General features: G+C 37.8%; 1 protein-coding gene across 29 annotated transcripts in view; it reads right to left on the reverse strand.

Moving 5' to 3' along the window:
• Nucleotides 1–10,272: 10,272 nt before the first annotated feature.
• Nucleotides 10,273–17,748, reverse strand: part of LOC121313467 (dystrobrevin alpha-like) — a 106,307-nt gene continuing 98,831 nt past the window's right edge. For 14 of the 29 annotated variants that reach the window (XM_041246044.1, XM_041246040.1, XM_041246053.1 and 11 more), the window contains 5 exons: nt 15,363–15,452; nt 13,596–13,649; nt 12,145–12,313; nt 11,918–12,032; nt 10,273–10,792 (listed from right to left, as the gene is read on the reverse strand). In XM_041246044.1, the coding sequence (XP_041101978.1) occupies nt 10,658–10,792; nt 11,918–12,032; nt 12,145–12,313; nt 13,596–13,649; nt 15,363–15,452 (563 nt within the window). In that variant the 3' untranslated portion in view covers nt 10,273–10,657. Of the gene's footprint in view, nt 10,793–11,399; nt 11,439–11,917; nt 12,033–12,144; nt 12,314–13,595; nt 13,650–15,362; nt 15,453–17,748 lie in introns of all 29 variants that reach the window. The other 15 variants (XM_041246046.1, XM_041246066.1, XM_041246048.1 and 12 more) reach the window with 4 other exon arrangements.

The following is a 17,748-nucleotide window of genomic DNA, read 5'->3' on the forward strand; positions in this document are numbered from 1 at the left end:
TCTGACCCCTCAGTACCTTGCACCAGCATTGCTGTTCCTTCATGAACAGCTCTGTCAGGATCTTACCAACCATGTCCACAAGCACCGGTGCCAGAGCCAGACCACATTGTTGTGCTGCACTGCTCAGACTTTTGAGGACCCCAGAGCACCTCTACAAGATAACACTCAAAGATAACATTCTTTAGAAAAAAATACTTTCTAATGTTCTGCATACCCCTATAGCCCCAGCTTTTCTCTATTATTGGGCACTAGTTAACTTGCGAAGGTTTTGAATGTCTAGTGGTTTTAGATATTCTTAATACAACCTACAGATCCTATAGTGAAGTACACTCCGAAACTTAAATCTGCTGTATTATACATCAGTAAACAAATAATTGTGGCTCAAATTATTCATGAATCAGAAACTTGAAAATTGAAAAAACAGTGGCATCTAGTGGATGTTTGTGAGCCTCATTTCCTATTAATGTCTGGGTTTCTGTTTTGTTGCTGTAGCAAGCTCACCGTAATAAAATGTTTTGTGTGCACAATATATTCCAATACTATTATATATATATATATATATATATATATATATATATATATATATATATATATATATATACACACACACACACACACACACACACACACTGCTGTGCAAAAGTCTTAAGACATGTTCCATTTTTCTACTCTGATGCATTATGCGCATCACCAATTTACTCAAAGCCTCCAGTAGTGTTTTCTACTATAACAACCCTGACTTGCATAAAGGAGGAAAAACATTCAGTGAAATAGCTCACATCACTTGATTTTCAAGGTGTGGTGTCCAAAGCATAATCAACAAGTACAGAGAAATATCATCAGTAATTGACAAACACAGGAGTGGAAGATCCAAAAAGCTGTCCAACAAAGATGAGCAATACTTGAAGATAATATACTTACGGAATAGAAAGACGAGAAGCTTTGAATTGATAACAGGACTGGCAGAAGGCACAGGTGTCGTTGTCCATCCATTAACAGTCCAAAGCACCTTTGACCATTGTTCCATAGTGCAATTTCTGTGTTCTTGTGCATATTTTAGCCTTTTAGTCTTGTTCCCCTTTCTTACCAGAGGTATTCTTACTGCAACACATCCTTTATGTCCTGATTTCAAGAGTGACCTTCGTACTGTTGATTTGATGGACAACGACACCTGTGCGTTCTGCCAGTTCTGTTGTCAATTCAACGCTTGTCTTCTTTCTATTCCTTAAGGATAGTATCTTCAAGTATTGCTCATCCTTGTTAGACAGCTTTTTTTGTCTCGTAGACGTGATTTTTTAATGTGTGTGATTTCCGGTGGTATGTGCCCCGCTAAAACAGCGGACGCTATAGCGAAAGCTGTTTTGGCAGGGGCAGATACTACTATTTAACAGACACTCTTTGTTGTCCACGAGTCTCTTATCTCGAGGGGAGATAAGACCCACTGTTCAGCGAGCCTAGTTGGTCATTCACGTCAATTACAGTGCACCATATTCCAGTAAGTTTGTTGAACCTCTTTACCACAGACATCAAAGCACCCTCACGTAACTCTTTAACTAACGAGACTCTTTATAGGTACACATATAAATACGAAAAAGAAAGCATATCATGATTAAAAAAAAAAGAAAGGAGCAAGGCATTTGAAAACATTGCTGCTGAAATGAACATGTCAGATGAGGCTTTGATATTTAGATATGAAAAACCCAGGCCAGATAGACCTACCGGCTAATCTCTAATACAGTGCACCTTATAAAACAACTTTATAAAAATCACATCTGTCCCAGGTTTTGATTCTTATAAGCGGTTGAGTCTTAAAAGCAGACCGATATGATTACTGTGGTGCAGAAACAAGCTTAGTATGAGAATAATAAGAGCTTGTTCCCTGGCTGCAGAGTAATGGATTGATCACTAGGTGTCACGAGTTCCCGCAAAACCCACAGCTGTTTTTCCTTAACTAATTAAAGATAATAGTGAATTAGTTAACTGCTTGTTAAAGTTAATGCCTTGATAGAAATAGCTTAACTGATAGCTTTGTGATGGGGTTATAGGAGTAAGGAAGCAGAAGTAACAAAAAGAAACTAAAACTAGAGTAAGAGATCTAGTGTTTGTTCCACACAAAGTACTGTTAGTTAGTGCTCGAGCTGAGAGCTAGGTTTATTTTGTTTGTTTTATTAGCAGTTGTTTCGTCACTGCAGTGTAAGAAAAATAAAACCAACACTGATTTAAAACTGTCCTCGGCCACTCTGTCATATTACAAATTAGCAAAAGCACGCCATCAGCAGTTTAAATACAGTATACAGATGTCAATGATGCTCAGTCACTGCGGACAATACATCAAAACAAGTCCTTGTGGGTAAGTAGTTTATTATTTAATCACGAATATGTTTACTCAAGTCTGCAGAATACTATTTTACTACAGTATACTTCAGAAGTGATCATCTCGTGAGGGTGCCTAGTTCAACTGCCGTGTGGTGTTACATGTAATGGCCTTTGAATTAAAATGACACTACAGTACAGTATTTTACTGTCAGGACTACCACTGTATTTAAACACCTGTGGATTACTTATTTTCAGTTGAATTGCAAATCTCAGTTTTTCACTAAACAGAGATGCAAAGCTCCGCAATCCCCCCCCCCCCCCCCCCCTCCCCTCCCCTCCTCTCCTCACAGGTTTCACACAATAACACTGCTGTACTCAGTATGTATTCAGTGAATGTGAATTCACTATATTAAAACAGATTTTCACTAACAGAGAACACAAAAAACATAACCCGCACAATGCAGTGGCACAGTCATTGTTTAATCACAAACTTGTCCAGAGTTTTCTGCATCACTGAACGATCCACGTTGTGTACGTGTCTCCTCATGTCTAGTTTAGCGAGGGAACGGACTCTGTCTTTTTTTTTCTAATACAATCTACCCTGTTTTTATAAGAATCACTGATATAAGAATCGACCACATATAGTGATCAAAACCACTGGGACAAAGTCATTAAGAATCAAGCCATCCGCTTGCAAGAATAATTTTGGGGCAAACTGACTACACGTAATACGATACTGTGTCAAGTGTAATGAATTGTACAGCCAAGAAAGCCGTTTTTGAAATTTGATCACATCTAGCCAGATAGGATGTCCAAAAAAAAAAAAAAAAGGTGTCCGGTTTAAAAAAAAGAAAACACACAGTTCTACATTTAAAAAAAATAAACAGATCGTTGAACTGAAAAATAACATTGTGTTTTCTCCCAATTGGCCTTAGTACATAAACTCAAATAAATATCGACAGCTGTAACGTTAGCACACTTTCTTTATCCTTCAGTGTATACGCTACCGGTAACAAAAAAATACATTGTGATGCTTTGTTCACATTACTGTACAATGTGAAAAAAAGATGATTTAAAATTTCTTCTCCAAAAGTGAATAAACCTGTGTGCGTTTTTTGGAAATTGTGGCTTTCCGGACAACATCACTAAAGCTAAATCCTGCATTTCAAATATAAATAGAAAAAATGCTTTACTAAAGTATTAAGGTACGAGAGCATGTGGGTTACCGTGGATATTTGCCACTGCTTGTTGCGTTGTTAGGCACGAGGCATGGCTGAGTAACTGCAACCAACCAAGCAGTGACAATATACATGGTAAACCGGCCCTCAAGTACCTTATGCTTTTAAAAAAACGATCTACTAATGTAAATATAAATACAAGAGAAAAAGAAGAAGATTTATTTTAAAAATTGAACTAGAACTATTGATATTTTGTGTTCATAGACATTCATTTGAATGTTGCCGTTATAACTGTTCAATTCTTAAATTGACTGTCAGTTGTTCCAGAAGGGGGCAATGAAGTGCAGGAAGGGGTTTTCTTTCATCTGATCTTATTTGTTTGGTAATGCCGTGTTGCTCATTAGACACCAGGAGGGGGGTGGGGGGGGGGGGCATTTAAATGTCTGATCAATCCAACACGGAGCCCAGCATAGCTACTGATTTCGTACTGCTCGCTTTTACAGTTTCGGACTGTGCCATAAAAATCAATTTCAAGACTGCCCGCCTTGATGTCAAATAGAAGAGACAAGACAAGAATGTGGCACACAGTGACGTTCGTCATTCTGGGGAACCTTTGAAAGGCACATATCCATGTAATAGACCACAATATAATACCTGTAAATACATTCATTCTGAAACAGAGATTAGGAGGCACTAAATCTTCATTCAGCATTCATGAACATTTTACATGTACCTCTAAAGGAACAGTCTACTGCAGTATCTGCAAGAAATGCAATAGATTGTTTATTGAGGAAACTAAAAAACATTTAGCACACTGGTTTGTAGAACACTTATGAAGCATTCACATTAACACCACTGCATTTTCAGTAGCCCATCACTTCAACAGTGATGATTACATTGCTGAAGACACCACAGTCTATGTGATCAATCAGTGCTATGGAACAAATGCTGCTTGGAAACAAAAGGAACTCAAGTTTATCTTCAAACTGGGAACTTTGGAACCTCTGGGAATGAACATCCTATTCAAATAATCATGACACCATCCACAGATTTTTTATATAATTACAAATCTTGAATAACAAGTTTACTTTTCTTTTTAAACAGCTGACCAGTTTTTACCCAAAACGTCCTGAAAACAAAAGATTTTTCAATATTTTAAACCTTTTGTGTACATTAAAAAAAAACCTTATCTTTCATATACAGTGCCTATAGAAAGTCTACACCCCCTTTCAAAATGTTCACCTTTTGCTGCCTTATAGCCTGAAATTAAAATACATTAAAATGTTTTTTTTTTCATTTATTTACACATTCTACCTCACAACTTCCAAGTGAAAAAATATTCTAGAAATTTGTATAAAATTAATTAAAAATAAAAACTGAAAATAGCTTGGTTGGATAAGTGTCCACCCCCCTTGTAATAGCAATCCTAAATTAGCTCAGGTGTAAACTATTGCCTTCAAAATCACACACCAAGTGGCCTCCACCTGTGTTATTTTATAGTGATTCACATGATTTCAGGATAAATTCAGCAGTTCCTGTAGGTACCCTCTGCTGGGTAGTGCATTTCAAAGCAAAGACTCAACCATGAGCACCAAGGCGCTTTCAGAACTCTGTGACAAAGTTGTTGAAAGGCACAGATCAGGGGATGGGTATAAAAAAATATCAAAGGCCTTGAATATCCCTTGGAGCACAGTCAAGACTCTTATTAAGAAGTGGAAGGTGTATGGCACCACCAAGACCCTGCCTAGATCAGGCCGTCCCTCCAAACTGGATGACCGAGCAAGAAGGAGAGATCAGAGAGGCTACCAAGAGGCCAATGGCAACTTTGCAAGAGCTACAGGCTTTTATGGCCAAGACTGGTCAAAGTGTGCATGTGACAACAATATCCCAAGCGCTCCACAAATCCCACCTGTATGGTAGGATGGCAAGAAGGATGCCATTACTCAAGAAAGCCCACCTTGAATCCCATTTTGAAGTATGCAAAACACTCAGAAGATTCTGTAGCCATGTGGCAAAAAGTTTTGTGTTCTGACGAAACTAAAATTGAACTTTTTGGCCTAAATGCAACATGTTATATTTGGCGCAAACCCAACACAGCACATCACCCAAAGAACACCATTCCTACTGTGAAGTATGGTGGTGGCAGCATCATGTTATGGGGATGTTTCTCATCGGCAGGGACTGGGGCACTTGTCAGGACAGAAGAAAAAATTAATGGAGCAAAGTACAGAGAAGTCCTTGAGGAAAACCTGATGCCCTCTGCAAGAAAGCTGAAACTGGGACGGAAGTTCACCTTTCAGCATGACAACGACCCAAAGCACACAGCCAAAGCTACACTGGAGTGGCTAAGGAACAAAAAGGTAAATGTCCTTGAGTGGCCCAGTCAGAGTCCTAACCTGGTGGCATGACTTGAAGATTTTACACTAAAAACTACAGTCTATGGACTAAATGAAACATTGTATTTGAGCCAATACCTCTGAATAAGTCGATTATACCCTCTATTTGCTGAAGTAGAAATTTGTATTATAGTTTTGCATTCTTAATTAGAAGCAAATTAACCATAATGTTGTTTTTATGTCAAGTATACAATGTGGATAATTATGTAAAGTGCCAAATAACTTAAGTTTACAGTTAAATTATTTCATTAATTATGTATACGTGATTACAGCTGAAAGTCTCAATTGTTAAGAACTAATGGAAATTGCACAATGTAGACACGTCTGTAAATTACTAAATGATTTGATTATAATAATTGAATTAGTGTGTGTGTGTGTGTGTATGTAGGTGACTACAGCTGTAATTTAAATTATTGTGAACCTGATGAAGACCTGTTGGGTCGAAACGTGTAGTTCTACTACCTTTTTGTTTGTTTGCTCGGTTTTGTAAAAAACATGTTTTAATGAATTAAATAAAGAAAATCTTTTTTAAAAGACTCCACTAAATCTCGTCCTGATTGAGTGTGCAACCAACTGGTCTTTTGGTGAAGATATATATATATATATATATATATATATATATATATAATATATATATCTTGAGAGAGAGAGAGAGAGAGAGAGAGAGAGAGAGAGAGAGAGAGAGAGAGAGAGAGAGAGAGACTGGAGTTTTCACATTATAGTTGGAAATAATTGCCCCCTTTAGGTTATAAATATCCATCATCACATATAACCCATTGATTGTCACATTTCCAACCCTCTGGCTCATCATTTTCCTCACTAAACCTCCAGTCAATCATTGTGTGCATCAAAACCATCACAAACTATGAAAAAGCCAGGTGCTTAAACAGAAATGTCCCTCTAGACGTGTGCAAACCAAAAATGTAAAAAAAAAAAAAAACCATTCTTGCATTTTTAGAAATTCTCTCTTTAATGAAGAGATAAATCCATTCCAAAATAAAGACACACAGTTAAATATTTTAATCACTTCAAAGTATAACATGTCCCAGTTGTTTCCAAGACACAAAAACATACTTAACAACAATACAAAACAGACATCAGTAGTTCTATTACAATACCAATGAAGGACATGAAGTCAGCTATCTTAGTGCTTCCACGCTCGGTATATGACTTCTAGTGGTGTCAACTACAGCAGTAGCTTTAATCTGTTCTTAGAGTTATTCCTGACAATTTGACAGTTTATAAATTTTTGGTTCAACAGAATGCCCTTAGTATTCAGGACACAGACGCGTTTCTTTTTTTACAGCTTTTTACAGCTGAAGTGAACCATTTAATTTGTTCTTTTTTTTTTTTTTAAATAAAATTTAGCAACCATTTGCTACAGTATTTACTTTACAACACAACAGTTGTGATGAATGGAAATGGGAGAAAACACATGAAATAAAGAAAAGGGATAGGGCACCGAGCCCCCATGACCAGGAGCGCACCTCACTCAAACTGCCACACACCTGACATGAAGACTGGCAGTGCCAGACATTACATGCAATTCCCATACCTCCTTCCCCCCTTCAAAATCTAAGGGAGAACCACTGCCCTAAAAAAGGGTGGAACGTCTGTGCTTTTAAAGACACAACCTAGCATTTCATGCAATAAGAAAATACATATCATTTCTCAACAAAGACCACCAAGCTTGTGCAGACAACAATTCTACATACTACTACCCTTTCTTTTGTTACACAGTAAACGGCATTGAAAAGCATCTTTCAGCGATTAGATTTTTAGTTTTTTCTTGAAATACATGTATTATTATTATTATTATTATTAGTAATGGTAGTAGTATGTGTCAGACATATTTTGAGCTACTCCATTCTATTCTGGCAATTATGCTGAAACAAGAACTTTCTGTATATACACACAAAAGGAGAGGAGAAAGTACCAAGCCTGACATTGAAGACTGCTGAATTGCACCCATGTTCAATTCACTACATCACCTGTGAAGTGTCTAGTTTATTCACGTTGTACCCAGAAGGCCAGCACTCCGCTTGAAAACAGGCTTTGGTTGGTCCTCTTTTCAACCTCCCTCTACCTCTTTCAGAATGTCAACAAAGCATAGGGGCTTTATAATGTTTCCTTCTGCTCCCCCTCACTATGAAGAACCAGGAGTGTGGGATGTGCACTGCCTGATGACCCTGAAAGAGGCTGTATAAAAAACCAGCAACTGTTCCAGCAGGCACTAAGTGTACTTCTGATGCAGTGAACCAAAGGGGTGCTGTGCTAAAATAAAATAAAAATCTATTTGGTTCCATTTGTTCAGCTTCTGTGTCAGACATGAAACATTTTGTACACCCCTGACAGGAGAGCTCAGAGATGTTGGGTGGACTTGAGCCTTTAATCTGCCGTTGATATAAAAATGACAACATATATTGAATCTAGTGCATTAGCTGGCACATAATTAACCATGTCTCACGGTCCAAATAATAAACTATTAAGTACTAACTGCTTTCAGTCAATCATGTCATGTTATATATATATATATATATATATATATATATATATATATATATATATATATATATATATAGACACACACACACACACACTGTATGTTTGAGATCATCCTTTGCTATTGCATATCCTATAGATTTGTATATATTGCATCTTGACATAGCTATGTAAAGAGAGTGCACTGTAACAAAATCATGTTGTTCAAAAAAAGCTACAACCCAGCTGGTGGATTGAAACTTTTCTGAGCAACAATTAATACAGATCAAAAAGCATAATGTGACAGGGCAAGCATTTCAGTTCCAACAGCCACCAGAGGTCGGTGTCACATCGTGAATGAAAAGGAATGGGCTACTGTATTTTACATAAGCTTAAACAAATGATAGCATTTTAACCTGCAAGTCTAAAAATAGTGGGAGTTTTGGTTAGAACAAAGAGCTAAGCGATGGCAGGTCAGTACCTGAGTCACTGTGACCTGACGCCTTTTCTCTGGGAACAAGATACTGCACCTCATACAGGGTACTGATGTGTTGTTTCCCCATGAACAAGTCAGCAGTGAAGTGTTTTAGTAAGCTCCATGTGTATGCATCCCCTGCTCAATCCTCAAAATCTCTTTTCTGACCCCCTGCCTTTATTGCCAGATGCCTTTCTTCCTACACTGAGCCCTTCTTCATAGTTCTGTGTTTGGACACCTGTGTGCTATAAAAAAAAAAAAAGTGGTGCGATCCCAAAAGAAAACTGAGTCTGGAAAAATTAACAGTGGTTAAACAGGGATGTCACATTCAACTTAAAATTAGTCTTAATTCATAATTTCTGATGTTAAATTGTTTGTAAATGCTTAAATATCTTTATTAAAAAACAACCTTAAGAACGTGTTGTAAAACACACACGTATATATATATGTATATTATATATATTATAGAGTATATATTATATATATATATATATTATATATATATCTTCAAGAAGTAAACGAATAATATTTATAATGGTGTTCAGTTCAACTTTCAAATATGTTTATAGTTTCATTTCAACTCTGATGAAAATCTGCACTGGATTCACCTGAACGTTGTAAGAGGTTTCTTTAGTTTAATTGTCAGTTTTATAACTTTGTAATTAAGGGTTTAAATTGAAGGATAATAAAGTGAAATGCCAATGTAGTTTTTTTTAGAAGCAGTAAAGAGTTGTTCCACAGTTTAAGCTCTGTGTAGTAAAATACTGTTACTGTACCCCCAAATAGCCATCACTTTTGTTAGCTAAGCTCAAATATTTCTTGTGTTCTTCCAGGGCATTTTCAAATTCCTACACTCACCTATGCAGTGTGATGCAAAAGAGAATGCACAAGATCCTATGGCCAGCTAAGGCAATGCACACACACACACATTAATTATATATAGATATATATTATATATATATATATATTATATATATATTATATTATATATATTTCAACTTTTTTGTAAATGTTCAAGAGAAAAAAATAAATTACAGTATATTCACACAATAAAGCCTGAAAACAAAACAAAAAATATTAAAAAACTTTGCTGCTGAGAAGACATGCTTGAATCAACTGAAAAGCATCAACACATACAATGTAATAGAAGATAAAAAAAACTCTGATAGGTATCTGATTTTATGCCACCTGTGGTATATAAACAGCTCTATTATCGAAATTCCTCAACTTGGTTCACAGTTTTCTCTTCGATATGTTGCCGATTAAAAAAAAACATATATAATACATTTTAATATATATCTGTAATATCTATATATTTAGATATATATATATATCTATATCTATATATATATATATATATATATATATATATATATATATAATTTTATATATTCGTTAGTGAACTAATCCTTCTTGGAAATTGTTAGTGTTGGAAATTCTGTATCAGGCAAAAAAATACATCTATATATTTTTTTTCTTATTTCTGATATTACAACCTGTTCTATACAAAAACTACAAATCATTTAGAAATCATCTCTTCTAGTAAAAAAAGTACACTAGTGTTTCAGGTGTAAACGTAGCATTGATCGTATGTGCAAAAGATCTAGGTACTAATTTACTTAATAATAATACTGCCATTGCTTCTAACAGCAGAACCAGGACATGGTCTCCTGTTCCCTGTTAGTTCTATTGAAACACATCACTGAAGATGCTGTCATTAATAAAAGAACAGCTTAAAGAAAAACGTTTTCTAAATGGTTTAAAACACACAGCTAACTACGATCTATAATACAGTTACAGTGCTCTCCTTCTCAGAATCGCTGTAGCTTTTTTTTATTGAGGAGATGCTTCATGTGTTCGTTCCACTCTTTGCTCTGGGCCACCAGCCCTTCCTCATCACCCGTCCGGATACCGCTTTCCTCATCGTCGGTCCTCACGTAGCTCATCTGGGGAACGAGACACAGATTACAGGAGAAACTGCAAATGTCCATAAAAGGGATGTTTTCGGTCAACCATGGAGATGAAAATGGGACGTATAATACAGCACTACAGGCACTGCTGCACATGGCTGTGATACTCTACCGGTTATACAAAACAACTGTGGGTATTACCGCCCCAGTGACTTTTCTTTAATAATGACATGTGCATTTCCCCGATAACAGATGACACTTTAGACACACAGTGATCCCCACGCAAATCCCAACTGGTACTTGACAAACTTTGGAATGGGTACACTTGGCATAAAATAAATACTAGTACCATCCCAAAAAAATAAAAAAATATTGCAACTGTGAGAAAGATATGGGACAAAAAAAAAAAAAAAAAAAAATCAAACAGTATACATGTATTTTATTTCATCAAAAAAGCTAATAAAGGGTCTTGAACACAAAATCTATTTTTTCCAGATTGTATTTCCACATGCAGCACTGCTGGCAATGAAGGTATACACACTCCACAGTGTTACATTATGTTTGCTTCCTCAGGCTGTGAAAAAATACAAAACAGCAGGTGAAGGGTATGACAGAGCAGACCAGCAGGAAGGAAGGTACTTACTTGAAGAGAGAAATAACGTGCTCATTCCTGCAAAGTGACCTACAGGCAGGAAATAACACAAGGAAGAAAAGACAAGAGAGTTTGTAAGAAGTGAAAAGGCCAGTCCAGGGAAGACTAAACATCTAGAAAGGCAGTAAATCAGTGTTATGAGTAAAAATCAATGCTGTAATGTGTATCATCATTGGCCACCCTCATATTGCATATCCTTAATATAAAAACCATGAAGATGGGGGCAGTGAGGATGAGAATAACAGAATTGAATCAGAAAAAAAAATAAAAATCTAGCAAACTGAATAAGCAAGCATGCAAAACAACTGCACACCAAAGAGCACAGCCGCCTGTTATAACACATTCAAAACAAGAAGAAAACGTGCAAACAGAAGTGTATGGAACCTGGTGTTGCATATGATGCCCGTGGGTTCTGATTATCAAAGAAATTCATTGTGAATGAGATGTCACATCCTGTCCCGGTTGACTTCATCTCACTAAATGAATAAAACACTGCACACCTTCCTTACCATGTAGGTTTTCTCCTGCTGTCTTTGTTGCAGGAATTCCTCCATTTTCAGTTCGTTCTCAAGCTGGCGGACCGAGTCGTTCTCGTAGCTCTCATCATCCCCTTCTTCCGTTCCACTGTCCAAGAGCACAGTGGTTAACACAGAAACTGGGACTGCGCTACATCTGGAATAGTTTAACATACTTCTAATCTGTATTAGTTTAACATTTTAGGAGGATAGATATTTACAGGTCCTTGCGGATCGTGCCAGTCGCTGAGGCGCTGTGGAGATGCCCTGGTTTCCTGGCGTGGATTTGTGCGAGGAAAGCCTTCTCCGAGGTGGGAGACGGGACCAGGTCATCAAAGTGAGCACGCCCGAAGTCAGAGTCCACATTACTTTCTGTCTCACTGCCAGCTTCTAATGAAACAAAATATCTCAATAGGAGCCTGGGCAGCCATTATTCACAAAGGTTCCTCCAGCAGTGTGCAATTGTATTTATTCTAGCAGTCAGATGGTCGCCATCGATGTAATTAAATACAATCTTACAATTTCGCACTTACCAGTTACTATGCCTCCTCTGACAATCTCCCTTTAAAACTAACAGAGTGTACAAACCTGTAAACACCTGTATCTTGTATTACACTAAAACTTATTTCCATGTTATCCAACACAGAGTAAGAAAAATGATCTGCTAAACTACACCTGACCTCTTTTTTAATTAATGAACTGTTACATGCAGGAACTTTATTCTGGATTTCCAGGCAATCGAGCACATTAGAATAAATGCAATTATGCTGGTGATCTGTGTATAGCATGTATTTGTCATATAAATGTATTGGTCATTGTTTTGATCCAAAAAAGCATTTACCGGTACCTAGAAAGTAAACAAATGAAGTTAAACTATGTTGTAATTATCATAGCGGGGAAAGTGCAACTCTGTGCACTGAATTTAACTGGCTAAAGATTTAACAATTTAATGATATTAAAATATTTAGACCAACATTGTGTTTGCAATGTTTATAATTTGCTTTAAAAAACAAACAAAAAAAACCCATTAAAACGATATAGCAAGTTGCAAAAGCCCCTAAAAATAACAGAAATGTAAAAAACATTTTATGAATAAAGACCCAACATGCAAAAACTGTTACCTGCCACTAGGACCTCAATGACACATACTTGGGGCTTTCTAAAAAACATGTTAAACTGGAAAACTGGAAAACTGAATCTGCATATATGAATATGCAAGTATCCAACATACATCATTAAAAAAAACCATCAAATATGCATTTGCACTAGAAAAAAAGGGTTGGGTTGAAAGGGTTTTCTTCCTCAATAAAATAGGTCATCACTGGAATATAATTCAAACCAAAGACAGGGTCTTCAGTGTATACAGAGCAGGTTATGGCTTTGATGCTGCAAAGCACTTTTAATTAAAGTATGGCTTGTCCAAGCCAACCTACAGTATTTATTATGAAGAATTGATGAAACGACCACAAGCTAAACTGAAAGGACACCAGGTGTGCTAGGTCTTGCACCCCATGCTACCACTTGCTGAATGCTTTTAGCTTTGGTGCAGTAGCACCACTGATTAAAAGGTACCACGAAGAGAGCTTGCACTGTGCTGTGTGTTTCACGGAGCAATCAGGACAGAGGTGCAGTCTCGGGGGAGACGGGTACAGCTCAGGATAGGCTGACTTACCCCTGTCCTGTCCATTCAGTAGTATGTCCTCATCCTCCTCCCCACTGCCATCTTCTGCAGAGAGCAAGTAAAGCTTATTTAAGCTTCTACTGATAAAAGACAACTAAAGAGATTCAATATAATAACAATAGTATTCTTCTTCTTCTCAATGCTTCCAGTGTAAAAGGAAAGCATACTGTTTTACAACCAGGGCCGTCGTGCATGTGCAGAATTTATTAACCCCATCTTGGTCTCTTTGCTCAAATAATATATTATGTGTGGGTGAATACATTAAATGTTTCATGTAGCACTCTGCACTTCATGCAAACGTGTATCTGCGTATTTGTGGCCTGCTTCACTGGCTACCAAGGCTGGTCACACTCAATGAATAGGATGTTCTGTTCATGTGCAAGGTTAGGTGGGTCTCAAGGGAATGGCATGACCTTTCCAAAGAGGCACACATCTGCAGAATTCCATGACTCTGCACCTCTGATGGCTGCTTCCTACTTTTTTTTTCTTTTTGCCTGTAGAGCCCCATGCTGCTGACACTTCGTGCTCCAATGCTTAAATTCAGGTTCAAAGAAATGAGATGATGGTCCATCTCCTGTAGCAGTGCTCCCACACAGAACTGTCACCTTCAGCGCTGCAGGGATATCTGGGTTTCTCAGCTTCATCTGCCCGTGTTTGCACTTTATCTGCAAGCGGTTGGCTTAGGAACCATCTAGATATGACCTTGTGAACATGCAAATGACCATTACCCAAAATGTCCCGCCTGAAGCAATTGTACATATTCAGTGCCTAAGGTAAATTAAAGGTATATACGGGACTAAACAGAATTGTATAGTGCTTTATAAATGAGTTTCTTTTTCAGGGCCCACATTTGGAGCCCAAGTGGGAATTATACACTAATCTTGACATTGCAATGAAAATGTACACACTAGATATTACTGGTCTCTAAAGGAAAGCAATATATGTATATACAAAAGGGAAAATACAAAGCAGCAGATGGGAGTGGAGGGTAGGAGAGGGACCACACTGGAGATGGTTGCATTTTAGAGAGGCTACAACAAAGGTGATGGAACACTTCAGCATAATGCACGTTCTTATACAAATCCCCCGACTGAGAAGTTATTGTCTTGTTCTACTGTAACCCTATCTATCTGTTGATAACATGGACCAGGTCTCACACTCAAGCAGCACAAAGGACACCTGTGCATAAGACAGACATTTCCCAACCTTTGGTTGAGTTTCAAAAGCTTGAAAGGTTGAAAAGCAGTGCAGCATGCCACGCTACATTTTTCTGACACTTCACAGAAAATTTACTTTCGAAAAGACTAAAAGCATTTAAGCTAATGTATCAACTCAACATTTCTAAACCAGATATTTGTATTATTTTCTTTCTCAGCTGACACTTGCAGAACTGGTCTGTACAGGGGTAATCATTTGTGTGGATTAACAATTCACAGTTCAGGTAGCAGTCACCTGCTTTTAAGCTGTGTAAAATATATTACAATCGTAATTTGTGACAAAGTAAGGGTTTTAAAAAAATGTAATACTAACAGGGGGTATAGGGGGTTGAAAATGGGTATTATTTCTGATCTCTTTATATCTGACACTTTCTAATTACATTTTTTTAATTGGCACTAATGACTACCCAGAACAGTGAAACTTTTCTAGTGGTAAACCATTAACTGTCAGGGACTGTAAAAGGCTGCCGATTCTATCTAAAAGGACACCAAATGACTGAAAGGTAAAATTGTTCAAGGCAGGTGGCCATGCGTCTCTTACCCGAGTTGAGCTCCTTCACGAGTGACGACATGGTGTTGGTGATGGAGTCAGCTGCCACCAACAGGTCATTTCTTAAGTTCCTCCTGGAGCCTGGTGAATGCACAACACACGTTATTAAGTGGGATCAAAAAGATACTGGGTCTAGTTTGAAGGGAGTGGAGATCTACATTATCAGAGAGTATTTACTAGCAAAAACAAGCAAAAAAAAAAACAAACAGTCTGAGCAATACAACTACTCTACCCAGCGACTAATGCCTTGTTTCAATCTACCACTGGGGTTGAAAGTTGTTTGCAATTGATCCAACAAGACACATAGTAGATGAAGAATCCCATGCTAATTATTTATGATGAACACAAATAAAAAAAAAAAAATATATATATATATATATAATATATATATATATATATATATATATATATATATATATATATATATATATATATATAAATGGTACAGTACATGCATACATACATACATACTTCCATGGTTACAATTATTCCAGTCTTAAAACAGAATGACTGTGATGGAACATCTATTCCCCTTTTATGCCACTCAGACCCATTCATTACTCGCCATCTTGTTATCCTCAAATAGCTAATCGTCTCCTCTCTTAATGCATGCAAAATATTTTAATGATCATCAATCCATCTCACAAGAGCAAATGTGGGACAATTTTTCTTTACCCCAAAATGTATCTGAAATAGTGACTGACAGTTCAATGTGGTATCATGGAGTCACCACTGGAGTAAAAGGAGGATCAATTGCCCCACAGTCATGATGACTTGGTAGTAAATTGAGAATATTTGGGGCATCACTGCACTTGTAGTTATGATTTAATGAAAACAAATTTGCAAACATTTAAAAAGGAGACAATTATCTTTTCAGGTATACCATATATTTATGAGTAAGCAACCTGAGTGGGAAAAATTGTCCAATACAAGCCCCACCTGTAGTCCTTCTGTACTGCTAAAAGATGTTGAACATTTTAGATAGTGAGATGGCTTGACTATATTTTCCCTATATGTAAAGAGGAGACCAATACAGTAGCTATTCAGAGATAGCCAGATAGTCATTCTGTTTCAAGTCCGGTGACACAATAATTTTGACTGCCTGAGTATACATATTGTAGCACCGGGGCTGCTGCTGCAAAGGACCCATGTGAAATGGACTGTGTTATGGACTGGGGAAGGGAATGTTGTTTGCTGTTTACAAGCCTCTATAATCTGCATGTGTGTTCTTTGCTTGCATGAGTCTGTATGTGTACGCGAGTCTGTGAGCGTCACACACGAAGAACGACTGGGTGCCTTAACAGTCAATTTGGGGCAGAGTTATGATTGTGCCAATGGGCAAAAGAACGGGCAGAGCTATGGTTATAAAAGGGTGTTATTTGGCACCATATGTGTATATACATACACACACACACAACACAAGATGTCTACTTTAACAATTCTCCAGTATCAGAATGACAAGGCATTCAGGGGGTGATTCTCAATGCTCATGGGGAAGGACAATACGAGGGGTATCTTACTTCAAATCTCGGAAACAACCTGGTTAACAGGGGTCTCTCACATTCCCCCATTGCTAGGAAACATTTAATGTGCACAGACGGTTGAGGGTGTCCTTGCTGGGTTTTAGGTGTTGATGCTTCCTTGTAAAACCCACAGGGATTCATGGCATGAGAGGTCCTATATAAATCTAATGATATTTGTTGTTTCCTATTCAAATGAATACTGGGGTTGAGGCAGAAAGCATATTGTATCTTTAATGTTGGCCTAGGTGGGACAAGTCCATAACTATTAAGTTTTACGCTGTTTTACGCCACTAGAGGGAGACAGTCACAAAGACATTGCAAAGGAAATGTGAGTGAGAATAGAATCATGATTAGCACAAGCAAGTAAATGCAGGACTGGGATTTTCTTTTTAAAGTAACATACGACTACTTTTAGGATTACTGGTTCCATTAATCTGTGCATCCCCACACATTTTAAAGACTTTTTATTTTTTAAATTTGGAAAAATCGCCAATTTTACCCCATTTTCTCCAAAATTTGAAATGGCTAATTCGGTAGCCTGGCTCACCGCTGCAACCCCCACGCTGATTTGACAGAGATGAAGACAGACACACACGCATCCTCCAAAACGTGTGCCGTCAGCTGTCCGCTTCTTTTCACTCTGCAGCCCCGCCATGCAGCTACCTCAAAGCCATAGCGTCCGAGGACCATACTGCTCTGGGTCACTTGCAGGCAGGCCTGCAGGCGCCCGGCCAGTCTACAGGGGCCGCTGGTGCGTGGTGAGCCGAGGACACCCTGGCCGACCTAAACCCTCCCCACTCCGAGTGGCACTCGGCCAACTGAGCGCCACCCCCGGGGAACTCACGTCCACGGTC

This window comes from Polyodon spathula, chromosome 3 (assembly GCF_017654505.1).
Source record: "Polyodon spathula isolate WHYD16114869_AA chromosome 3, ASM1765450v1, whole genome shotgun sequence".
Lineage (NCBI taxonomy): Eukaryota > Metazoa > Chordata > Actinopteri > Acipenseriformes > Polyodontidae > Polyodon > Polyodon spathula.